General features: G+C 45.0%; 1 protein-coding gene and 1 long non-coding RNA gene across 5 annotated transcripts in view; one reads left to right on the top strand and one right to left on the bottom strand.

Annotated features, from left to right (window-relative positions):
• The window catches only part of FGF14 (fibroblast growth factor 14), a 648,909-nt gene extending 635,451 nt beyond the window's left edge, over positions 1-13,458 (bottom strand). Inside the window, exon 1 of one of the 4 annotated variants that reach the window (XM_065592262.1) lies at positions 12,575-13,458. In XM_065592262.1, coding sequence (XP_065448334.1) covers positions 12,575-12,782 — 208 coding nt within the window. In that variant the 5' untranslated portion in view covers positions 12,783-13,458. Of the gene's footprint in view, positions 1-10,935; positions 11,427-12,574 lie in introns of those variants that run through there. The other 3 variants (XM_005303396.4, XM_065592270.1, XM_042844174.2) reach the window with 3 other exon arrangements.
• LOC101934260 (uncharacterized) overlaps positions 9,122-20,988 on the top strand; it is an 82,295-nt gene continuing 70,428 nt past the window's right edge. Inside the window, exons 1-3 of the long non-coding RNA XR_509221.3 lie at positions 9,122-9,329; positions 15,997-16,303; positions 17,031-17,301. This is a non-coding gene — a long non-coding RNA (uncharacterized LOC101934260). The remainder of the gene's footprint in view (positions 9,330-15,996; positions 16,304-17,030; positions 17,302-20,988) is intronic.

Here is a 20,988-nt window from a genome sequence, read left to right as displayed (position 1 = left end):
AGTCCTGCTCACCTGGGTGGCAAAATAGACTGGAGAAACTAAGGGGACTATCTGTGACTCCATGGTGAAACTATTAGTGATTCAGGAGTTCACATTTGTTACTGATTCGGTAAAATCTAAATTATAGAACACACCACCAGTTTGGGGGGTCTACCAGGAGGCAGGTATTCATGGTCGTGAGCCACTCCAGATAGTGTGACCACATGTATGAAGTAAACAGCATAAATAGTTTAAAAAAATCATTCACATTTAGTTATCTTTGTTGTTACCAGTAACACTGGTAAGGAAACCAGTTCTAAAAATATATTTGTACCATAAAAGTGTCCCTTAAAGGTCAGGCCTATTTGCTCTTCTGTTGGACAGTAGCTTAAAGAGCTTCTAAACTCAACTCCCTTCAGAACAGTATGCTCTTCTCTAACCTTTCTAAGCTACTGTATACCCCTTGGATCCCTTTATTATTTAGTTTACCATTCCTTTTGTCTCCTCGCTTTCATTTCCCTCAGAGAATAAGAGGGAGAGAACATGCCACACTATTCCAGTTTGAGCCATACAGGAGTTGAAAAAAATCTCTCTACTCTTTTAGCAGAGCATTTTTCAGCTTTTTTCCCACTATTTACAAAAAATTGTGTTAGCCTTTTCAACTTCATCCAGCTCTACCCCAAAATTCTCCTATATGTGATTTGTTATGGGGCACACCACTCACTTTCAGCCTGGTGCCTCCTCCTGGTACTCTGGGGATTAGCTTGAGGCTGACACACACACTCAAGCCATCCACAGTTTACACATCATCACTCTGTCTCTGCTGTATGCCTGCAGCTCTTCCTGCCGTCTCAGGAACCACGGTGTCCTCTTTGTGGTTCAGTCCTCTGGCCATGTCACTGTCCATGTTCCCCCCCTTTCCGGGGAAGGTTTAACTCCTTAATAGTCCTAGGCACTCTGTCCACTCACTGCCTCAGTGCCACTCAACCAGTGGCTGGTAGGGGAACCCGGGACCTCTCTCTTCTCCAGGTTCTAACCCAGGGACCCTGAGCTCAGCAGTCTGGGCCTTCTCTCTCTCTCTCTTGCCTCACTGCTCTATCTGTGGGCTACTTCCTATCACTGGTTCTCCTTTTCTTCCTGGGCCTACCAGTTCCCCAAAACCTCCTACCTCTTCCCAGAGAGTGACTGCAATCTGAAGTCTCCACTCCTCCCTTTCTCTGGGAGTATCTGCCTTTTCCACCTATTCCTGCCCAGCTAACCCCCATTAATTAGCTGCCTAATTGGTGGATTGGCCCATCTTACCTGCATTAAACCCTGCAGGGTGAAAGTGGGGTAATCACCCCATCACATGACTACAGAAGAGCATGATGTTCTCTTTCCTTGATTTTTGTACCCATCTTCTGTCTCAATCTTTTGTGTCACCATCCTCTATCCCAAATTGCTTCCACTAACAGGTACTGTACTGTGTTCAGCAACCAAGCCAGTTCTCCATCCACTCAGCTAGCCACTGAAGTGAATGGCAAAATGCCCACTGACTGCAGCGAGTGTGCCCTTTCTCAGCATATTTACTCACCTTGCACATTAGTGTTTTTTCCTACAGTACATCAAAACGTTCCTAACCTGGTTTGTAGAACTTACATTCTACTTCCATCTGCATCATTGGTAACAAGGACCAAAACTGCTGGCTCCTCCTTAGCGCCTTCTGGAAGCTGGTCTATCTGGGATGTAATGTCCCCCACCCAGCATTCAGAAGGCAATGAAATTAAAATCATGATTGTTCAGTGAAGCCCCAGACACTCATCTGCATGTCCTCGGGACTGGTTTGATTTACCTCATTGTCCTTAGACGTGCGCAGCACAGTATACATTTTTTACCTTGCTATACCATATTTATTTGGGCATCCTCAGGAACTCCACCAAAGTGTATTTTCTTCACTGTTGTATGGCATTTTGATTCTTGAGATTGACATTTTTGCTGTCAATGTGTTAAATAAGCCAACATTTTCTAATGTACATTCATACCAACTGAATGTCTTCATCCAGGAAACACATCCACATCCTCTATTGCCCACAAATCCTAGGATTCATCCCCATTTCAGGCCAATAATCGTCCATCTGTACCATCCCATATAAACTATGAAGAAAAAGCCAAAATTAAAAAGAATTGGGAACATAATATCAGATGCAGCTAGTCAGTTTTCACTATCACACACACACCCTCTGATTTCTTGCCCAGTTAAACTCAGTAACTCATATGGACGCACTGAAGAATTTTACTCTTACCCAGACAGATACAGTGGCCCAAGGTCTGGTCTGTTGCACTTGTTCAACTCCGCTGATGTCACTGGGATTGAATATCCAGAATTAGGCCTTCCTTAAAAATGTGGGACTTTAAATACATGAAGCATACTTCTCTATCAGACTTTGTTCTTTTTCCTCTTATTTACCAATCACACAAACAGTTCTCACTCACCACCTAGCAATCCAATCCGAACTACAAAGAAAAATCTAAATGGTTATAGGTTCAAAAGAAGAGCCAAAAGAACTGTTTGATTTGTAAAGCTATTCTTGCAGGTATTTCTTTGTGGGGCCCATGGGGGAGAGTTTACGTAAAAAAAATAATCTCAGAGATAAGAGAGAACCCTCAGCCCCAACAGGTGTCAGATTTTCCAGTCAGCGCTCAGTACTACAAAGTACAGAAAGGAGAAATGGATTCAGTCAGTTGTTTTCCAAATACTTGGACCCACTGGAAATGCTCCAGAGGTCAGCTGATCATCCCACAGAATGTTACAGTGGAGGGAAGAGCTGCAGAGGCCTGTTCCACAGGGAAGTGGAGGTATAGGGTCCTGCTGTACAAGAGTCTCAGAAGCCTGGTCCCCAAACACAACAGAAGCCCATCATTTTTCTTGCACTACAGCCCTTCCACATATCCACGGAAGAGCCAGAATTTGCCCTTTCATCTCTTGATTTCTCCTAAAGATTTGCTTTTCTTTTGTGGAGTCAGTGCCAGGCGCTTTAGCACATCCACATTTACTCAGTTTCAGCACTTTGGCATAAAGTGGGAAATTCGCCATTTAGATAGCTCATGCCCAAACCCTTAGAAAATTAGGAAAATTCACCAACTTTCCTCTCATTAATAATCAAGTCACCAACAATCACTGCTGTGTGCTCACTATCATTGGCTGAATCTTAAAAAGCAGTGAAAGACCTTAAAAATATATTAAAAGAAATTAGATGCAATGGCTATTTTTTCCCACATTTTTAAAAGCAAAGTACAGAAATGTGAAATATCTGAAATAGAACCCAGTAAAAGCACTAAATCTGGGGGAAATGTGCGGGTTAACCTTCAGTAAAGCTATAGAAATTGGATGGACCAAGGCCAGATCCACAGATCGGAGACAGGACTGAGAGGCGAGCAAGACACCAGCAAACTTTAGAACTGCAGACTCATGCAACCCTGTGCTTGCGGTTGAAGAGAAGGAAGAAGGCTGTTTGGTTTTGGTGGGGGAAAGATCCTGTCTTGAGAACAGCTGGGAAAAAGTGTTGAAGGGGCATGAAGCTTTGGGGTGCCTCCCCCCAAGTTTAATGGATCTGAACCGCAGATAGTGACAATCTGCTTTTGCCCAGGATGAATAGGAGTTTCCCTATTCCTTAGATAAGCCCTATACCCTAGTCTTTCCTCATGTCTTCTACTATAACTTGCACTAAGTTTTCTACTGTTAGTTACCATTTGCTTTCATCAAAGTCAATGAATTAACTCAGAAAAAAGGAATGAATTTGTGAAAGTTACCAACAAACAATACTGTAATATTGTGTGATATTTCTCGAATGCCAGATAGAAATGGAAACATTCATTTGTGCATTCAGTCATATAACGTTGAAATGCAGTGGGCATAAATGGGACATGCTTAAGAAAATACATTTACTGAAGAACCACAATCATGTACTGGCCAGCTTAAAAATTTAACATTTTCATTTCAAAATCTCATTAAAGTACAATGGAATTCTTCAGTATTTCCTTTTCCAGCATGACTAGTACCAAGAAATCTGGATGTAAACAGAAGCCTTTGCCCTTATAAGTAGCCTCTTCCTTCTGCTTGATCCATCCCATAATCCAGGGTGTTTTATGTGACTTTGGGGCTCAATTCTGCAAACCTTTGCACCCACAAATAGTCCCTATAGCATGCCCCAAAGGGAAAGGAATTAGGGGTCAGGGGAACAGTTTGCAGGAGATGATGCCTTCTAATCATATGGATCTTCATATCCTCTAGATCTGTGGTAGTAATAATAGTCTACATACATGGATGGTCTCCCTTCCTTATGGCCCAATGGCTGCAGTAGCAGCCATTCTGTTGCTGGCTAGGTCCCTCTGGATTACCCTCAATAGACCCTCAGTGAGTTACTCATACAGCTTCAGGCTGTATTTACTCCCAATCAGGGGTGAAATCCAGGTTTTCCATTGATCTCAGTGGGACCAGTATTTCACGCCAGACCTCCATACAGGGGACTGTACATCTGGTACTAGTTCATCCCTTCCTCATCCCTGTCACCCAAACCCTGAGAAGCCTCAACTCCTCAATGGGAAGGTGAAGAGAGTGAGATTTGCAGAAAGTGAGGTGTCCTAATGCCTTGGTATCTGCGGCAGCCCAAGAATGCAGAAGGTTCCCTGGAGGAAACATCCTTCGCCTCTGCATGGGCATGGAGATATCTGTCCCTGGAGGGCCCTCTGTACGTGTACCTTCTCTATGCAGTCCTTTGTACCACGCAGCATTTTACGGGATGGGTATTCTTTCAAACTGTAAAACTGCACAAAGGCAAGTTGATATTTGATTTCATTATGACTTTTCACAAAATAGACAAGTCTAATATTGTACAAACTCACATAAATATAGGCCTTCCTGGACTCTACTTAGAACAAAGTGTTCTTACAGGATTACAGCTGACCTGTATCGCTATCTCATAGCAAACCAAAAACAATTCCAACAAGGTTAAAATGTTTAACCTTGGAACTATTTTAGTGTCAAGTGGGACCTATTTAATTTTAACACCACAAATTGATTAAGCCAAATAATTTCCAAGAGATTACTTTTCATATGCAAATATTAAAATAGCTCAATAAAATTCCTCATACATTTTCCAATTAAAATTAAAGTAATTGGGGGAAAAAGTCAAAATAATAACGTATGGCTGTTAAAATCATGCTGTCAATTTCCATCACCAGTTGTCTGTCATTTACTGCTATTCCACAGCACTATTACATTCTATCTTAAGCGTCTGTTAATTAAAATGATGATGCATGTCCAACTCAGTGTGTTGCCTAAACAAGTCTGCTGAATTTTATTACAGTAAGTCTTTTTATTCTGACTTCTCAAGAAGTTTTTCACATCTGCAACTGCTTGCATTAAACATCAGCTATCTAGGCAATCAATACTTTTAATGGGATATGCTAAAAGCAATATAAAAATAATATTCTGTATATAATAAAAGGCTTTCACTTAATGACTCTTGAGAGGTTTCACTCCAAAGTGAAAGTTCTCTTCGGGGGGGCGGGGAGAGTTTCTGTGCTGGATAATGGCACTGACTTTATTTATTATGAATACTGTATTTACCTTTGGTGTCGAGTAGTTTAAAGAAAATAGGCTATGTACCTACATTTTGTTCACTGTAGACTCAGGCCTACAAGATGGCCAGCACCCTCAACTCCCATTGGGTTTAGGATGCTCAGCATCTCCAGGAGCGGCTTAGTACCATGCCGAATCCAGCTCCACAGCACAATAAATTAGTTTTTAAAATCCAGCACCTCAGCACATGATCAGAGATAAAAATATTGGCCACCCACTCATTTTGTCATTTCTCACTCCTTCACTTGTTCTAACACTCAAATCACACTCCTCATGAGGCGCAGACACTCTGAACTAAATCTAATGGGCCCAATCCTGCAAACCTTATTTCCAAGCATACTGCCTCACTACTACACACAGTTCCCTCTTGAGGTAAGTGGCACTGCACAGCTATAAGAATTACACCCTGGTTTGTAGGTTTAGGTCCATTAGTGGTTGAATTCCTACACTAGATCATAACCCCCCGCCCCTTTTTCCCCATAGATGAGAAAAACGGAAACAAAACATTAAAGTTAATGTAAATTTTGCTATCAGATAATACTATTGGTCCATCCGGCCTGGTAACCTGCCTCTGGGTATCTAATAATTCAGAAGAAGCTGTAAAAAACAGTGAAATTGCACAATGTTCAGCCACTGCTTGGTATCTTTAAAGAGGGGGAAACTGAGGCATAGGGAAGTTAAATAACTTGTCCAAAAACCACAGTGGAAGTCACTGACAGAACCAAGTACGGAACCAGGTCTCCGGTTTCCTAGATGACAAGACAGTCCTCATCTAAACCCTCTTCTAGTAGGCTTCATACACACAACCTCTGAATTTGCTAACGGTTCTAGAGATCCAACGTAGTCTATTTCAGCACAGTCATATCTTTAATCCAGCCACATTATTTTACCTGACAACTTGATGAAACACTTCCTTCTCCAAGTTGAGTAAGTACAAGAAAACTACAGAACATATTACTTGCGGGAGGAGGGGCAGGAAATGAAGGTAAATGAAGGTAAATGAAGTCTTTCTGAAAATCTCTCCACTTCAAATAACTTCTCTTTTTTTTCCCAGGTTATATTTTTACAGATATTTAATGGATCTTTGTCAGGGCCAGATCCTGAATTTCTTACTCAACCCTTACTCAGATCTGAAGTAAATAGCAGTTTTGCCCCCAAACTCATTAACCTAACATGCTTATAGATATTTAATTTACTTATCCTCCTCAAATGAAAACTGCATAATTACAAAATTAAACCCAATAATGTCTGTACATACATTTTGCATATTTTCCCTAAGTCCAAATGATCCTTTTAAACATTAATTCATTTATAAATGGCATATCATTAACTGACATTGAACTAAGTGTAAGCATATGTATCATGTAGGAAGATTCATGAGCAGGAATATATTTCACCCTTTAACAAGTGCAATATGCAATTTACTTTGATCAGAGAAGAATTAAATTTGTATAAATTCAGAAAACATATTCCATGGAGGGCAAAAGCTTCAGTGGGTGAGATACATGTAAATAGGCCATTTTACATTTGAGTGCTCTTGGAGAAAAATGTACTGTGCAGCTAAAATCGATATTGAATCTGTATTCTATAGTATTAACACTAAAAAGCAGCATTGACTGTAATGTGAAAGAAACACCATGGGCCCAATCCTGCAGTCCTTAACAGGAAAAACACCCTTTGGTTTCTAGGGGGTGGTTTGTTTTCTATGAGTAAGGGGGCTGCAGCATCTGACCCTAACTTAATTATAACTCAAACAATGACACACAATGGGCATGTAAAATGCAGAGCCTAAGTCTGTGTTTTAAACAGTTCCATTTTTGCATGGTTATGTTTATAAACTTCTTCAGAACAATATGCAATCATTAAAGAACAGTATTTGGGGGGTGGGGAGGGGAATGAAGAAAGAGGTTATCAAGGGATTGTCTGGAGATCCCATTTTTTCAATATGGGGATAGGATTTCACATTTGCAGTTGGCATTTTCTTCCTTTTAAGTGGATATTGGCTTGAGAATGGTCGTGGATTGACACTAATGGAAAGTAAATTTCTGTATCCTCAAAATATTTACAGTCTGTATAAAACAGTAATGCCAGCTCCCCCACAGCAATCTCTCTTGAATTTAACCTGGAAAGAAGCCTCTTCATAGGAAGGAACAGAGAAGAACATTTAATACATTCTCTCTCTGCTGAGACAGAGAACAAGGGTGGCAAACATGATAGTGGTTTCTGTGATGGAAGCCCCTGTGCATTAGGAAATGGACTGAAACAACCAACTCATCTCCCATAGACACCCAAACAGCTGTCATATGGTACAAATTTCAGTCACTGACAATCTCAATTAAATTTGAACCAAAAGCCTAGAGGTTAGAAAAATGTCCCATTACCAATCCTTCAAGCCTTAAAATAATTCCATAATCAATACCCCCCCTAACCAAACATATGCACAGTTAGGGCCTCATCCATAGCCCACTGAAGTCAATAGAAGTCTTTCCATTGACTTCACTGGGCTTTGGATCAGGCCTTTATGGCCTAGATCAGTATAAAACGTTCTCTAGGCCCTGATTCTCCATTACCCTACACCTTGTGTAGTCATTTCCACCACACAGAATGGTAGCATTTTACACCCAGTTTGCCTAGGGGGAACTGACTACACAAGCTGCAGGGTAGTGGAGAATGAGGCCCTGTGAATCTAAAAAGATTGTAATGTTTACATTATTGAAGAGCACAGAAATTTCAGTTAATTTGTATTACTAAATTTCAAAAAGCTAAAAAGAAAAACTCTTTTCAATTGTAAGAAAAACAAGTCAAATGGGTTCTACAATTTTCTGTCTTACAAGAAATGTGAAGTAGATAACAGTCATGCAATTTTAGGAAACAAAGACAGTTCCTCTTCCCAGGATCCATAATTTGAAACACAAATGTTCTTTAGCCTTCCATGTCCTGTTAGAGATAAGCTAAAACTTCCTCACCTGATACTGACATGATTTGTACAACTCTCTCTAGACCAGCAGTCCTTTTCTTTATTAATGTTGGCTTTCTCTGAAGTGATGCCTCATGTCAATAACTATGGAAGGGCTGGCTTCAGAATTCACTGGGAAATAATAGAAACTGGGACAGAGCACGTGGGTCCTGATCAGGAGAAAGCTGGGAGATGGATTTCACTAGGGGGAAGTTACAATTAGAGTGGGAAAAGAAAGGCGTATTTGAAAATGTGCAGGCCCGGCTGCATTTTCTGAAACAGAGCTTCTCTTAGAGATAAATAGTCTAAAGAGTGACAAACATGCTTCATAACAATCAGTGGATCTTAATTGCTCAAACACCCACCAGTGCATTTTATTCAGCACTAAGCACTCCATACAAAACTGTTAGCATTCATCCTTTGAACCCAACCATTTATTAAAAGTTTGCATCTGAGTCAATACGATGACAGGCAGATAAGTCCACGCTTTGCAATGTGGTGGATTCTCATACAACGTGCCAGTAGGGATGGGCTCAGAATGAGTATATCAAATGACTTGGGCTGCCCTAAAATTTGTGAGTGAGGAAGAGAGTGGTGCGTATGCCACATACAGAGATCAGAGTAAAGGCAAAGAAGAGCACGGGAACAAACATGGGACAGCTGGTCTGTTGCAAAGACAGAGGAAAAAAAATAGTTTACACCCAGAACAATGCAGTAATCAGTTTCCAGTAAGCAGTATTAATTACCAAAATATCAACTAATCTAATCAAGAAGGTTAGTGTTTATTAGTCTCTCCAAGTAGCCAATGATTGTTTAATTTTACTCTGGAAAGGGATTTTAGAGTGGAGGCATATGCTTTGGTTTTAGTTTAAGTCTCTGTTTTTGTATTTATGTCATAAAAGAATGAAAAGTACTTAGATCTTGTTGGATCAATAACTAGAGTCAGAGACCACAACATCACAAAACATGACTGAATGTATAATAGATATTTTGGTGCTCAATTTGATGCTTGTTTTATTTAATCACAACACAAATAACAGCTAGAACATAACAAAATACCTTGCAAATTTCCGATATTAACCTCAAGAGCTTAAAAACAAACACACCTACAGCATGTAATGTTCTTACAGAGGTTGCAAACGCAGCTACAGACTAATAGGCCATAGAATGTGACTGCAAAACTTTAAAACTTGGGACAAGAAGTGATCTAATATCTAAGCTGCTGTGGTACATCAGACACTGACAAAGAAATTCACTATGGTAATGCCACTCCCTGCACACTGCCAAGTAGTTCTGTTAGAATCATAACCTATTTATCTCCTCTGAGTCATAATAACAAACAGTGGTGAATGATCATTCTTTTTCTCTTGGGCTTATTACAATTAAGAGGGGAGGGGGGTTTGGCAAGATTTCACCTTAATTGATCGATTAATTTCTTAGGAACAATGAACCTTGGGATCACAAACTTGCAACACATTTTAAAGACTTTATCTGGAGCAAGAAAAGAAGTAAAAAACTTACCATGTCCCTGTAACAAAAAGATTATAGAAACAAGGAAAAAGGATAGCAAGTTTTGGAAAGCAAAATGGCTTGAAATACAGTAGTAAAAGTACACATTAGCAATGTTTGAAACCCCTAATGTAGATTGTATTATTAACAGAGTAAGGTTCAAGCAACTGACACCTGTTGATGTTGTTCTTGGCCACACTTTGAATTATTCCATCACCTCCCTGCCCAATGTTTCAGCATTCCCAAATGAGAATGTGAATTGCTACATAATGTTGTGACAAGGAGTCCGGTGGCACCTTAAAGACTAACAGATTTATTTGGGCATAAGCTTTCGTGGGTAAAAAAACACTTCTTCAGATGCATCTGAAGTCTTTAGTTAGTCTTTAAGGTGCCACCAGACTCCTTGTTGTTTTTGTGAATACAGACTAACACGGCTACCCCCTGATACTTGACATAATGTTGTGTGATTTGGGATGCTTGTAAACAAACAGAAAACCAAAAGCCACTGGTATATTTTCCCCAGAGCAGGGAAAGAGGGGCCAAGTGTAACAGACCTCTTTTAAACAGGGAGTAGGGGGAAGCAGGTGCTTCAGATAAGCACTTCAAGTCACTAAGCTCCCCAAAGAGACTACTATTAACCCCTCTTCTCCCCACTAAAGAGAAGGTGCAACACTAGGAGGTCTAGGCAACTCCACTATCCCTATGCAAACTGAAACGTCTAGAAACAAGCCCAGGAACACTTCTGTCTTTGAAAGAGTCAGGAACCCGTTGGGGAAAACTGGCCTGAAAGGCGCATTTCTTGTGCTTGCAGGGTTAGCCCCAAAACGTTCATTTCCCCCTGTGTTAGGGCGAGCAGGTCTCTTGTTCTTACCTGTCTGTCACCTTAACCGTATTGCCACGTTTGAAGATTAGAGGCCAAGGGGTGGGGGGAGATTGGGTCAATTTGTCAGTGGCCACGGAACGCATCTGCTTGGGGGCTGAATGGGGCGAGCAGGTTTCGCCGCCCGGGAAATTCATGGGGCTGAAGTTCCCCGCGCCAGGGGGGAGGCTCGCGCACTGCAGTGCGTGGAAGCGGGTAGGAGCTGGCACTTTCCGGAAGGCTCAGCGCTCCCCTCACTAGCAATCCTCCTGCGGGAGGCTCTCCGCCTGCCTTCCCCCGCCCGGCGGCGGGCTGGGGCATGTGGGCCTCTTTGGTATGCCGAGAAGGGACTGCTCCTTGCTGCTGCAGCAAAGCGCGCGGGGGGCACCAGCCCAAGCTGACCACCCGCCTGGGCGCCGATCTGGGTCTCTTTGCCCTGCTTTGAGCTGGCCCCCCGCTGCCTGCGCCGAGGCTGCTGCTTGTTGATGTTGGGGTGTCAGGGAGGCAGCGGGAGCTTATGATCTACTACACTGCAGTGCCCGCGTCTGGAGCTGCCGCTGCAGGGCAGCCAGCCCCGCTCACACCCACCCACCCCCTACCCAGCAGCACGCACACCTCTCCGGGCTCCGCGCCGCTCGCGCTCTCCAGGGATTGCAGGCACAGCCCGCCACCCCAGGAAAGCGAGCGCAATCATGGACGCGCTCGTGCAAACACAAGCCCCGGGCGCTCGCTCTCTTCCCGCGGCTGGGTATTTCCCTGCCAGGCTGCTTCTCCCGAAGACGGAGAGTTAGCCTCCCCCACCCTGCTGGCCAACGAAAAGCACTGAGAAGGGGGAGCGGGAAAGTGCCCCCTTGGGCTGAGATCGGGCTGCCCAAAGCACCTGCATTTGCATTCCTTATGTAATGTACTGCAAGTTTCCCCGTTGGAGCCTGTTTGAATGGAAGCCCATGATCATCACACTAGAGCGGAGAGAACAGACACGGAGAAGGGGGTGGGGTTCATCAAGGAGACGTGAAGCAAAGAAATAAACAACAAACAAAACCACCCAAGCCTGTGCTGCTGCTGCTGGTGGGCCAGTCTACTTTGGCTTAGTTTCCCTCGAGGCACAAGAAAGTACCCCCTGATCTGTGCCGGAGAAGGGGAGGAGGGAGCGCTAGGGCAGAATGGGTGCGCTTTGGGGTTTGTATTTCACTCGGGAAAGGTGATCTTGGGTGGGAATATTGTACAAGCTAATCAGAAAGTCTTGGGCAGGACCCGAGTGGCATAGCCCCTGCACAGGAACTAACCGCAGGCAGGGGATCTCGCACCAGCCAAGAGTCCCTGAGCCCTCTTCTTCAAACTAGCTGCACCTGAGGGGGAGGGTTGGTCGAACATGGCAATCTTTCCTCTTCGCTAAAATGGGCAACAATATAAAACTTTCCTTCTCTCTGGACATACCCCCCCCCCAACAGAAACCAAGAGAAGCAGCCTGGGTTTGCATCGTCGCCGAAGCTAATCTAAAACTGCTCCTTCATACACATATTCACATGGAGGTCCGTAATGCCCTCGTTATATTTCCCTTTCTCCCCTCCGCAGGATTGCAGAGCTACCTCAATGAGCAACAGACAGGATAGCATCAAAGGAAAACAATGCGATGCAATGTATTGCTTACCAGTTGAATTCTTGTTTTTCTTAAGACTCTTGCCACAAAGACACTGCAGCATATGCGATCCTTTGCTGAAAATGTTCCAAAGAAACCACATTGATTTGGGCGAAAAGCAATCCAGCAGCTTATACACCCTGAGAAAGAAGAGATCCTTGCGGTTGCATAATAATAAGCTGGGATCAGTTCTCCTGAAGAGGGGCACCAGTTTTACCATAGAAAAAATAATTATATTCCGATCTTCTCCCAGTTTTTTTTTCTCACGTGCTTTATTTCTTTGAGACTTCTCAATCGATGCTTTTTGCAGCCAGGTTATCCCCCTAGATCAACATTGGATGATTATTACCAAAAGCGTGAAAAAGAAATCCTTTTTCAGCATGAAGCCAAACGAAAAGTAAGGTGAAGAAATCCCAGCTGAGGCCAATAACTAAGCAGAGACAAAAGATCCCCAAAGAGAAAACCATAGCCTGTTACTCGATTGCTATGAGGATGGGTGGATCTGCAGAACAAAAGCCAAGACAGGATTCATCCTACTGAAAGACTGCCATTGTGCTGCCCTTAGGAGAGAAAAAACACACAACCAGTACGACCACCCAGATCAAGTCTGATTGATGAAGATGTATACTCCCCTCTTAGAGTGTTGATTTTACCATCAAATCCCAGTGATCTGTGTAATCTTATTGCACCTGCGGGTCTCAATCACCCTGCAGAACAGATGCAAATCTAGCCCTTAGCAAGATCACAGTATGTGGAGAGAGAGACAGATCTCTTTCGTTCCTCTCACTCTCCCTGCTTCCAACACCCGTGTGCATTTGGAACAGATCCCTCCCTGGATTTCGCTCCTGAGCCTTGGATGTGAGTTACAGGCATTAGATAGAGTAGGAGGAGTTGAAATTTGCATTGAAAGACTGGCTTTCCATGACGTAGCCACGTGCTTCCAGGCCTGTCACCAGTGAGATGCTTCAGCCAGCCCAGCGAAGGCAGTGTCACTGCAGTCTCTGCCTGCCCTCCTCCCTTCCTCGTCCCCCGTTCCCCCGCCCTCCCCCCAGTCTGTCTGGGCTGCCTTCCCCTTGCTGCAGCTTAAAATAATGGTCACACTCTGCCACTTGTACACCTGGGTGAAGTGAAACCCATCCCTGAGCCAGGGAGGAAAAGAAACTGGCATCCCTTCTGAGTGGAGAGAGGCAGGCTCCTGTCTGCAGATCCTTGTCACTTAAGGGGATGGCAGAGGAAAAACCTTGGTCCAGAAGCTCAACTCAGGGAAAAGGGGCCCTTTTCATAGGCAACCTCTCTTGGTCAGGCTCAGCCTCAGATTTCTTTTTGCCAGGCCTGTAAAAATTTTGCCACAAACTCCCCTCTCCCCATACCTTCCTCAAAATTACTGACTCCTCTCCCCACCTTATCTTCCTATTCCCCCCAAACACAAGCCTGCACCTCCACCAAGCCTGACTTTTGTCCACCAGGCTCTCATCCCACACTGCATTAACAACAGGGCAACTCTGTGCTCCTGAAAACCAGGAATATCTCCTTTTTCAGAGTCTGTCTCTCTGGGTTTTGCATCAAATGTGTTTTATAAACCCCAGCAGACTGTAACCCTTTGGGGGCAGTCCTTTTGCTGTGTGTTTGTACAGCACCTCGATGCTACAAATAAATACAATGCAAACAATAATAGCAATACACTGGCGACCTGAACTCACAGAGGTCTGGGTGAACGCATATGCTCCTCAGCTATCACCCCTAGGTTTGTCATACAGTAATGTTGCAACCAGCCCCTCATGAAGCTCTCCAGTGGGCATCACCCTCCAGTCAGCCTTCCCCCAGTAATGCCTAGACTGGGATCTGTATGAGGTCTGAGACTCTGAGCACTGCCACAGAAAGTGTGCCTGTGAGCACTGCAACTGGACCTGAGTATGGCAACAGTGGCTACTGACTCAGACTGGAAGTTGATGCCCATGCTTCTCGATCTCACCTTTGCTGCAGCACTACATGATATCTGGGTATTGGAGAGAGTCAAAGGTTAGAGGAGATGTGATACAGAGAATGAGTAAGTGTGGCAGACTGAGAATGAGGCAGAGATATGAGATCAGAATGATAGTGAAGGGGAAAATGTATAGGCAATATGAGAGGGGAATGGAGAGCTTTTCTCTCCTCTTCTCCACCCAGCTCCAACCCTCTACCAAAGTCCTCCTTTTCCAAGACAAGTGCCCAGGTTTTCATATTGAATATCACTCTATAAATTAACCATTTAATTTTCTTTTTTAACCACAAACACTGTCTTTATCTAGTAAGTCACTCTAAATATTTCCATCAGTTCAAACCCAGGCAGTTCTGTGTTTCTTCTGAATTTGTAGGTGCTACCACTGGTCAAACAGGCACAATAATAACTTCTGTAAAGTGTGTGTGTTGGGACTTTGGATCCTGTCTCCTGCCTCCCAGACTCTTGTTGCTTGTGTTGGGGTCTGCTTGTGGTTGTCAATGTTTAGGAAAGTTTTGCAATAGATATTTGGACAAATAAGCCAAGGTTCTGGGGGCTAATTGTTCCCCAGACCCAGATCCTCTAAGGTATCTAGGCACCTAAATACCTTTGAAGTTCTGGGACATAGTCACTAGTATGTTTTAGGGTTCATTCTGGTGAGATTTGGGACCGATATAGAACTGTGCAAATATTAATTATTTAGTTGTCACTGTCACATCTCTTCTGAGAAGTATTTAAATATTATTATCCCTATTTTACAGATGCAGAAAGTGAGACAGAGTTAACAGCCAGCATTTTCAGAAGTGATTGTATAAAATTAGGCACCTAAATCCACATCTCTAGATATATGTGCCTAAGAACATAAGAACAGCCATACTGGGTCGGACCAAAGGTCCATCTAGCCCAATATCCTGTCTTCCAACAGTGGCCAATGCCAGGTGCCCCAGAGGGAATGAACAGAAGAGGTAATCATCAAGTGATCCAAGTGCCTAACTCTAGGCACCAAAGTTTGAAAAAGTTGACCGGTGCAATTGAACAAAGGTCACAGAGGGAGTCAGTGTGAGGAGCTGGGTTTATTCCCTTGTTCAATCCCCGAGACTAATAAACGATCCTTCCTTGTGTCCAGAGGTCATACTATTGTTCAGCAGAGGAGCTTGCTCAACCACCCTAGTGCCATCAGTGGTAGCCCAGGCAGCACTGCTCCTTTCACGTGTGAAAGTGATCTGGAGTCTTCCCACTTGGACCACAAAGGCCAGCACTACATGGCTGTGAGGGGACTTTGAATAATCTTTGATCTATACAAAAGAGCACTGACAAGCTTTCAAACCAAATGACTGGTTTGTATTAGTTACATTTTCAAAGCTACCTTCCCAAGGAAAAGGACTAGTACTTACCTCCTTTTCTTTTAATGAACTCTGACACTCTCCTTTACTTTTCTTGATTCCACAAACTACAGGAGGCTGTGGCTGTAGAACTGCAAAGACTGGCTCTGACAGGGGCATCTGCGATTGGATTTGTGGATTGGCATGGGGACGAAGACAAAGACACCATCTCTGGTAGGAAGAGAAAATACATGGTCAGTCACCCTTTGCCTCCAGTGACTTCATGTCTAGGCTGAGCAGTGAAGCAAGAAAAACCTATCTGGGGAAATCATCCTCCTTAGGGAGGGAATGAGAGAGAACTTGCCCAGACTCTCCTTACTCAGACTTGAGGTCTATGAAAGGTTTGTCTGAGTCAGGACTTGAGGATTTGAGCCACAGTGTGTAAGTAGAAGAGATCTCCCTTTCTCAAATGAAAAGTGTATAATTAAAAAAAAAGAAAATCAAGCATATATGTACATGTGATTTGCATATTTTTCCTAATTCTAAATGATCTTTTAAACATTTTAATTCATTTATAAATGGCCCTATCATTAACTGACATTGACCTAGGTGTAAGCATTTTAGCACAGTAAGGAAATTCACAAGCAAGAATACATTTTGCCCTTTAACAAGTGTGATATGCAATTTAATTTAATCAAACCAGGATTAGGCAAAGACAAAAGGGAGAGAGAGAGGGAGAGACTCATCCTAGGTCTCTGAGGAGAGTGGGAAAAGCAACAGCCATTTGTAGCCCAAATCTCTTAGTTAGATAGGGAGAAACAATCCTTCACCCATAGGGTTCTCCCAGGTGAGAAACCAACAGGCAGTAGGGTCACAGAGTGAGATTTTGGTGGGCAGATTCCTTCCCCAGATGTTCTAGTTCCAGCTCCCACTTGGGGGGAAAAGACAAGCCATCAACGACGGACCCCAATTTCCCAGGCGGGGACAAAAAGCTTCCTCTTATCCCAGTGGAGCCCATGTCTTGGATGGAGGAGGAGAAAAGAGAAAGTCTTGCCCAGCGAACCCTTTTTCATGGTAGAGTGTAAAAGACAAAGCTCCACCCAGGGTCTCCATCTTCTAGACAGGAGTGAGAAAGAGAGATCCCCACCTAGAGATTTTTATCTTGCAGGTAGAGGAGGGGAAAGAATCATCTGAGGACCCATCTTCTTGCGGGGGAAGGGCAGGGATAACTACATAAATCAGGCAGATAAAGACAAAATCATGTCCTGGAACCCCATCAAGAAAACAGAGCCTCCTTTCCACCACACCTCAGAACTGCCATACGGAACAAGCACGGCATGTTTCTTCATAGAGCAGGAGGACTGAGGAGATGGCCAAAACAACATCTCTACCCTACCATTTCTGTCTACGCTGCAGCAATGAGACAGACAAGACTGACTGTGAGTATTTAGATTGTAGAGTCCTTGGGGCATGGACTATGTTTTCCTCTATAATCTGTACAATGTCAAGCACATGGGTAGTATTTAATGACTAAATAAATACATGTTTAAAGCAGCTGCTCTCTGCCATACTAAGGGGCACTGATCAGAAGCTGCTGACTCTAAGGCCTGGTCCCCACTTAGTCCGGACTTCGGACTAAGGTACGCAAATTCAGCTACGTTAATAACGTAGCTGAATTCGAAGTACCTTAGTCCGAACTTACCGCGGTCCAGACGCGGCCGGAAGTCTCCCCCCATCGACGCCGCGTACTCCTCTCGGCGAGCTGGAGTACGGGCGCCGACTGTGAGCACTTCCGGGATCGATCCGGGATCGATTTATCGCGTCTTAACCAGACGCGATAAATCGATCCCAGAACATCGATGGCGTGCCGCCGGACCAGCCGGTAAGTGAAGACTAGGCCTAAGACTCTCTCTTTTTCATCTCAGCCTCTTCCAGTCTGAAAAATTCAGATATGCCAACATGAAAGGGCTGTTGTAAGGCTAACTTAATTGAACCTGATTCTTTATCACATTTCAGGGGAGATTTTCTATGCCATATTCATGGACAGAACGTGAGAACCAAGAGCAGTGCAGATGAAAATGTCCAGCAGCTTTGGAAATGGTTGCCAGCCCATCCCAAATGGGAAGAGGGAATAACCTAGGCGCCTCTGTCATCCCTCTGCAGAGTTTGTGGGAAAAACCTAGTGGCCCCTCTTATCTCTCTGCAGAGTTTGTGTCCAGGCACGCCCACTGAGGGGATGAGGTGGAAGGGTTTGAACACAGGAACAGTCGTACAGGTTTAGAACACATTGGTCCATCTAAATAGCCAAGTCTGGGGGGACTGTGTGAAATTTCTCTCACAAGAAAGGGAGGGAATTGAGATGTGTCAGGGAAGCATGAGCCCTGCTATAGCTCTGGGAATAAATGTGAATGGGAGAGAAACTTTCCCCAAAAGAAGAACAGGAGTACTTGTGGCACCTTAGAGACTAACAAATTTATTAGAGCATAAGCTTTCGTGGACTACAGCCCACTTCTTCGGATGCATATAGAATGGAACATATATTGAGGAGATATATATACACACATACAGAGAGCACTCCCAAGAGGCAGGTGCTAGGTGAGTCTCTGACCATACACACTTCTGTTGGGAGTTTACAGGGAGTCACGTGCTGAATCTATCATCTATAACATCTTTGACGCCAAAATAAATTGGGGTATCCTTTGGTATCTGTAAGCTGGCACGGCCCTCCTCACAGTTTGGTTTGCTAAAGTCTTCTCCACACTAAGAAAAAAAATTAGCGGTTCTCAATGGACCCCAGCCTTCAAGCAGGACAGAGCCATAAACAGTCTGGGCTCTGGCCCACAACAAGGCAGAGCGATAGTAGTTTATTTGCCTGGCCATTAAGGAGGGTGGGGCAGCAAACAGTCAAGGCTCTGGCCTGCAGTCAGGCAGAGCTGTAGCACCAGCCCAGTCTATGGGGACCAGGTAAGGGAGGCCCAAGGAGTGCAGGTCTCCTGACCTAAGGAGGTGGAGTACTGCCATCTGGGTTGGGGTGACTGGGGGGACACGGGCCCACCCAACTCCACTGCATCCCAGCCCAGGGCACTAACAGTGGTGAGGGGTCCACCACTGGGTCAGCGAGGATCCACCCACAACACGCTGATCCTGTATCAGGCCAGTTTTCGACCAGACTGTTGCCTGGTTTCCTTGGGCTGCTTCCTACTCTACCCCTCGGGTGTACCCATGTCCTCAGTCTCCCTGGGATATGTTGCCAAGGGTAGCGGCAGCAGTTCCTCAGCATCGGGAGTGGCAGGGTTCTCTGGAAACTCAGGGTGGTTTCCAGGGCAGTAACGGTTCTCCTTGGCATCCCACTCCACCAGCAGGGAAAGAGCATCTGTCTCCTTCCGCAGCTCCCTCACTGAGCTGCTGGGCCGGACTTTTATACTTCCCCTTCCTGTTCCGCCACTCTGCTTCTGGGATGTGGGGCATGGCCCTCCTGGCTCCACCAGGCAGCTTACGGTGTTCCCTCAACATCTGAGGGAGGCCACACCTCCTTGCTACAATATCCCATCAGTTGGAAGGGCTATAGCCCCAAGGAACATTCCTGGGAACCTGCTGGAAATGTCCATGCTCCAGAATCCATGAAGGTCTTCCATAGGGTCCAGCCTGGGAAGCCTGGTCCTGTGACGTCCTGGGGGCACCCTAAGTGAGGGGGCGGGGAGGTATTATGCAATGATCCATGAGTCCTCAAGCCAGGCCCATGGGCTCTTGGGCCACTGCTGCATCCACAACACTACCACCACCACCCGGCAGGCCTACTACTGTCTGGAGAATAGAGACCTCTACAGCCTTACATGTCACTAAAGGAATCATCCCCAGGGACCTGATTGGAGGAGCTCTGGAGCTCCTGATTGGTCTGAGTACACTATTTAAGCCAAAAAGACACAGGAAGTTGTCTATACAACATGGTGGATTCCGGCTTGTTGCTGCTACAGATCCTGTCATCTACTACCTGACTTCTAGACTCATCCCCAGTCCTTGACTTCAGCCCCATCTTATTCCCGGCTCCTGCCCTCAGCCTTGCTCAGTCCCTGAACCCTGTTGCCTCAGTTCCCGACTGCCCCTGCTGCAATGCTAGGCTCTGACTCCTTGGATTTTGACTCAGTGCTGGCCCTTGGCAACGGCTCCTGTTTCCTGTCTGACCCCAGGCTTGACTCCAGCTCTGACCACTAGCTCTGTCTACCCCAGCCCCAGTCATGACATCAAGCAACTGCAGGGAGCGACTGGGGCAGTTCTGTGGCGGTGCTGGGGGGGCAGTTGGGTAGGGGTAGTTGAGTGTGTGGGGAGGTGCTGGGACAATTGTGGGGCACAGAGGCAGCAATGTGTGTGTGTGTGTGTGTGTGTAGGTGGAGTCCTTCCCTCTCCACACTGCTTCCAGGCTGCTGCAGCATGATTGATAACCCCCAGGAGAGGGAGCCAGTCAGAGAGGATGCAGAAAGGCCACCTGGTTCCCTGCTTAAGGAATGCCACTGCAGCCCCTGGTGCCTGGAAGGAGCAATGGCAAGAGGAATCTCAGCTGCAGCCTCTCCGGAGCCCAGTGGGATACACGAGAATTCGGCGGGGCTGTAGGAAAGTGCTGCAGGCATGAGTGTTACATGAGGAGGTGTGATACTTGGCAGCCCTTCTCTGCCATTCTGTGTTTGACTGTGACCAGTAACAGATGCTTTAGAGAAGGTGCCAGAGTCCTTGTACTGGACAATATATGACTTGTGTTGCTGTGACACCTACAAACCCCATTGTGCTAGGTGCTATAAAAACACACAACAATGACTATTCCTGGAATACTTCTGTCCTTAGGAGAAGTTATTTTGTTAACCTCCAAGATCCTGCCATGTTGGGACAACCCACAACCAATTGTGGATGCAGGGGGAGATATTCAAAGGCACAAAGGGCATTTAGGTGCCTGGCTCCCATTGATTGTCAAGGGGAGTCAAGTGCCCTTTGTGTCTGTGAACATCTCCCTGAAATGTGGTGGAGAATCAGGTCCAACAAATTTAACCGTACAACAGAGCTTTCAGGAAGGTATTATCCCCACTTTTAAGATGGGGTGTGTGTGGGGGGGCGGAAACTGAAGCACAGATAAATGA

The sequence above is a fragment of the Chrysemys picta genome, chromosome 1 (genome assembly GCF_011386835.1).
Source record: "Chrysemys picta bellii isolate R12L10 chromosome 1, ASM1138683v2, whole genome shotgun sequence".
Classification (NCBI taxonomy): Eukaryota; Metazoa; Chordata; order Testudines; family Emydidae; genus Chrysemys; species Chrysemys picta.
This window is presented reverse-complemented; position numbering and strand designations above follow the sequence as displayed.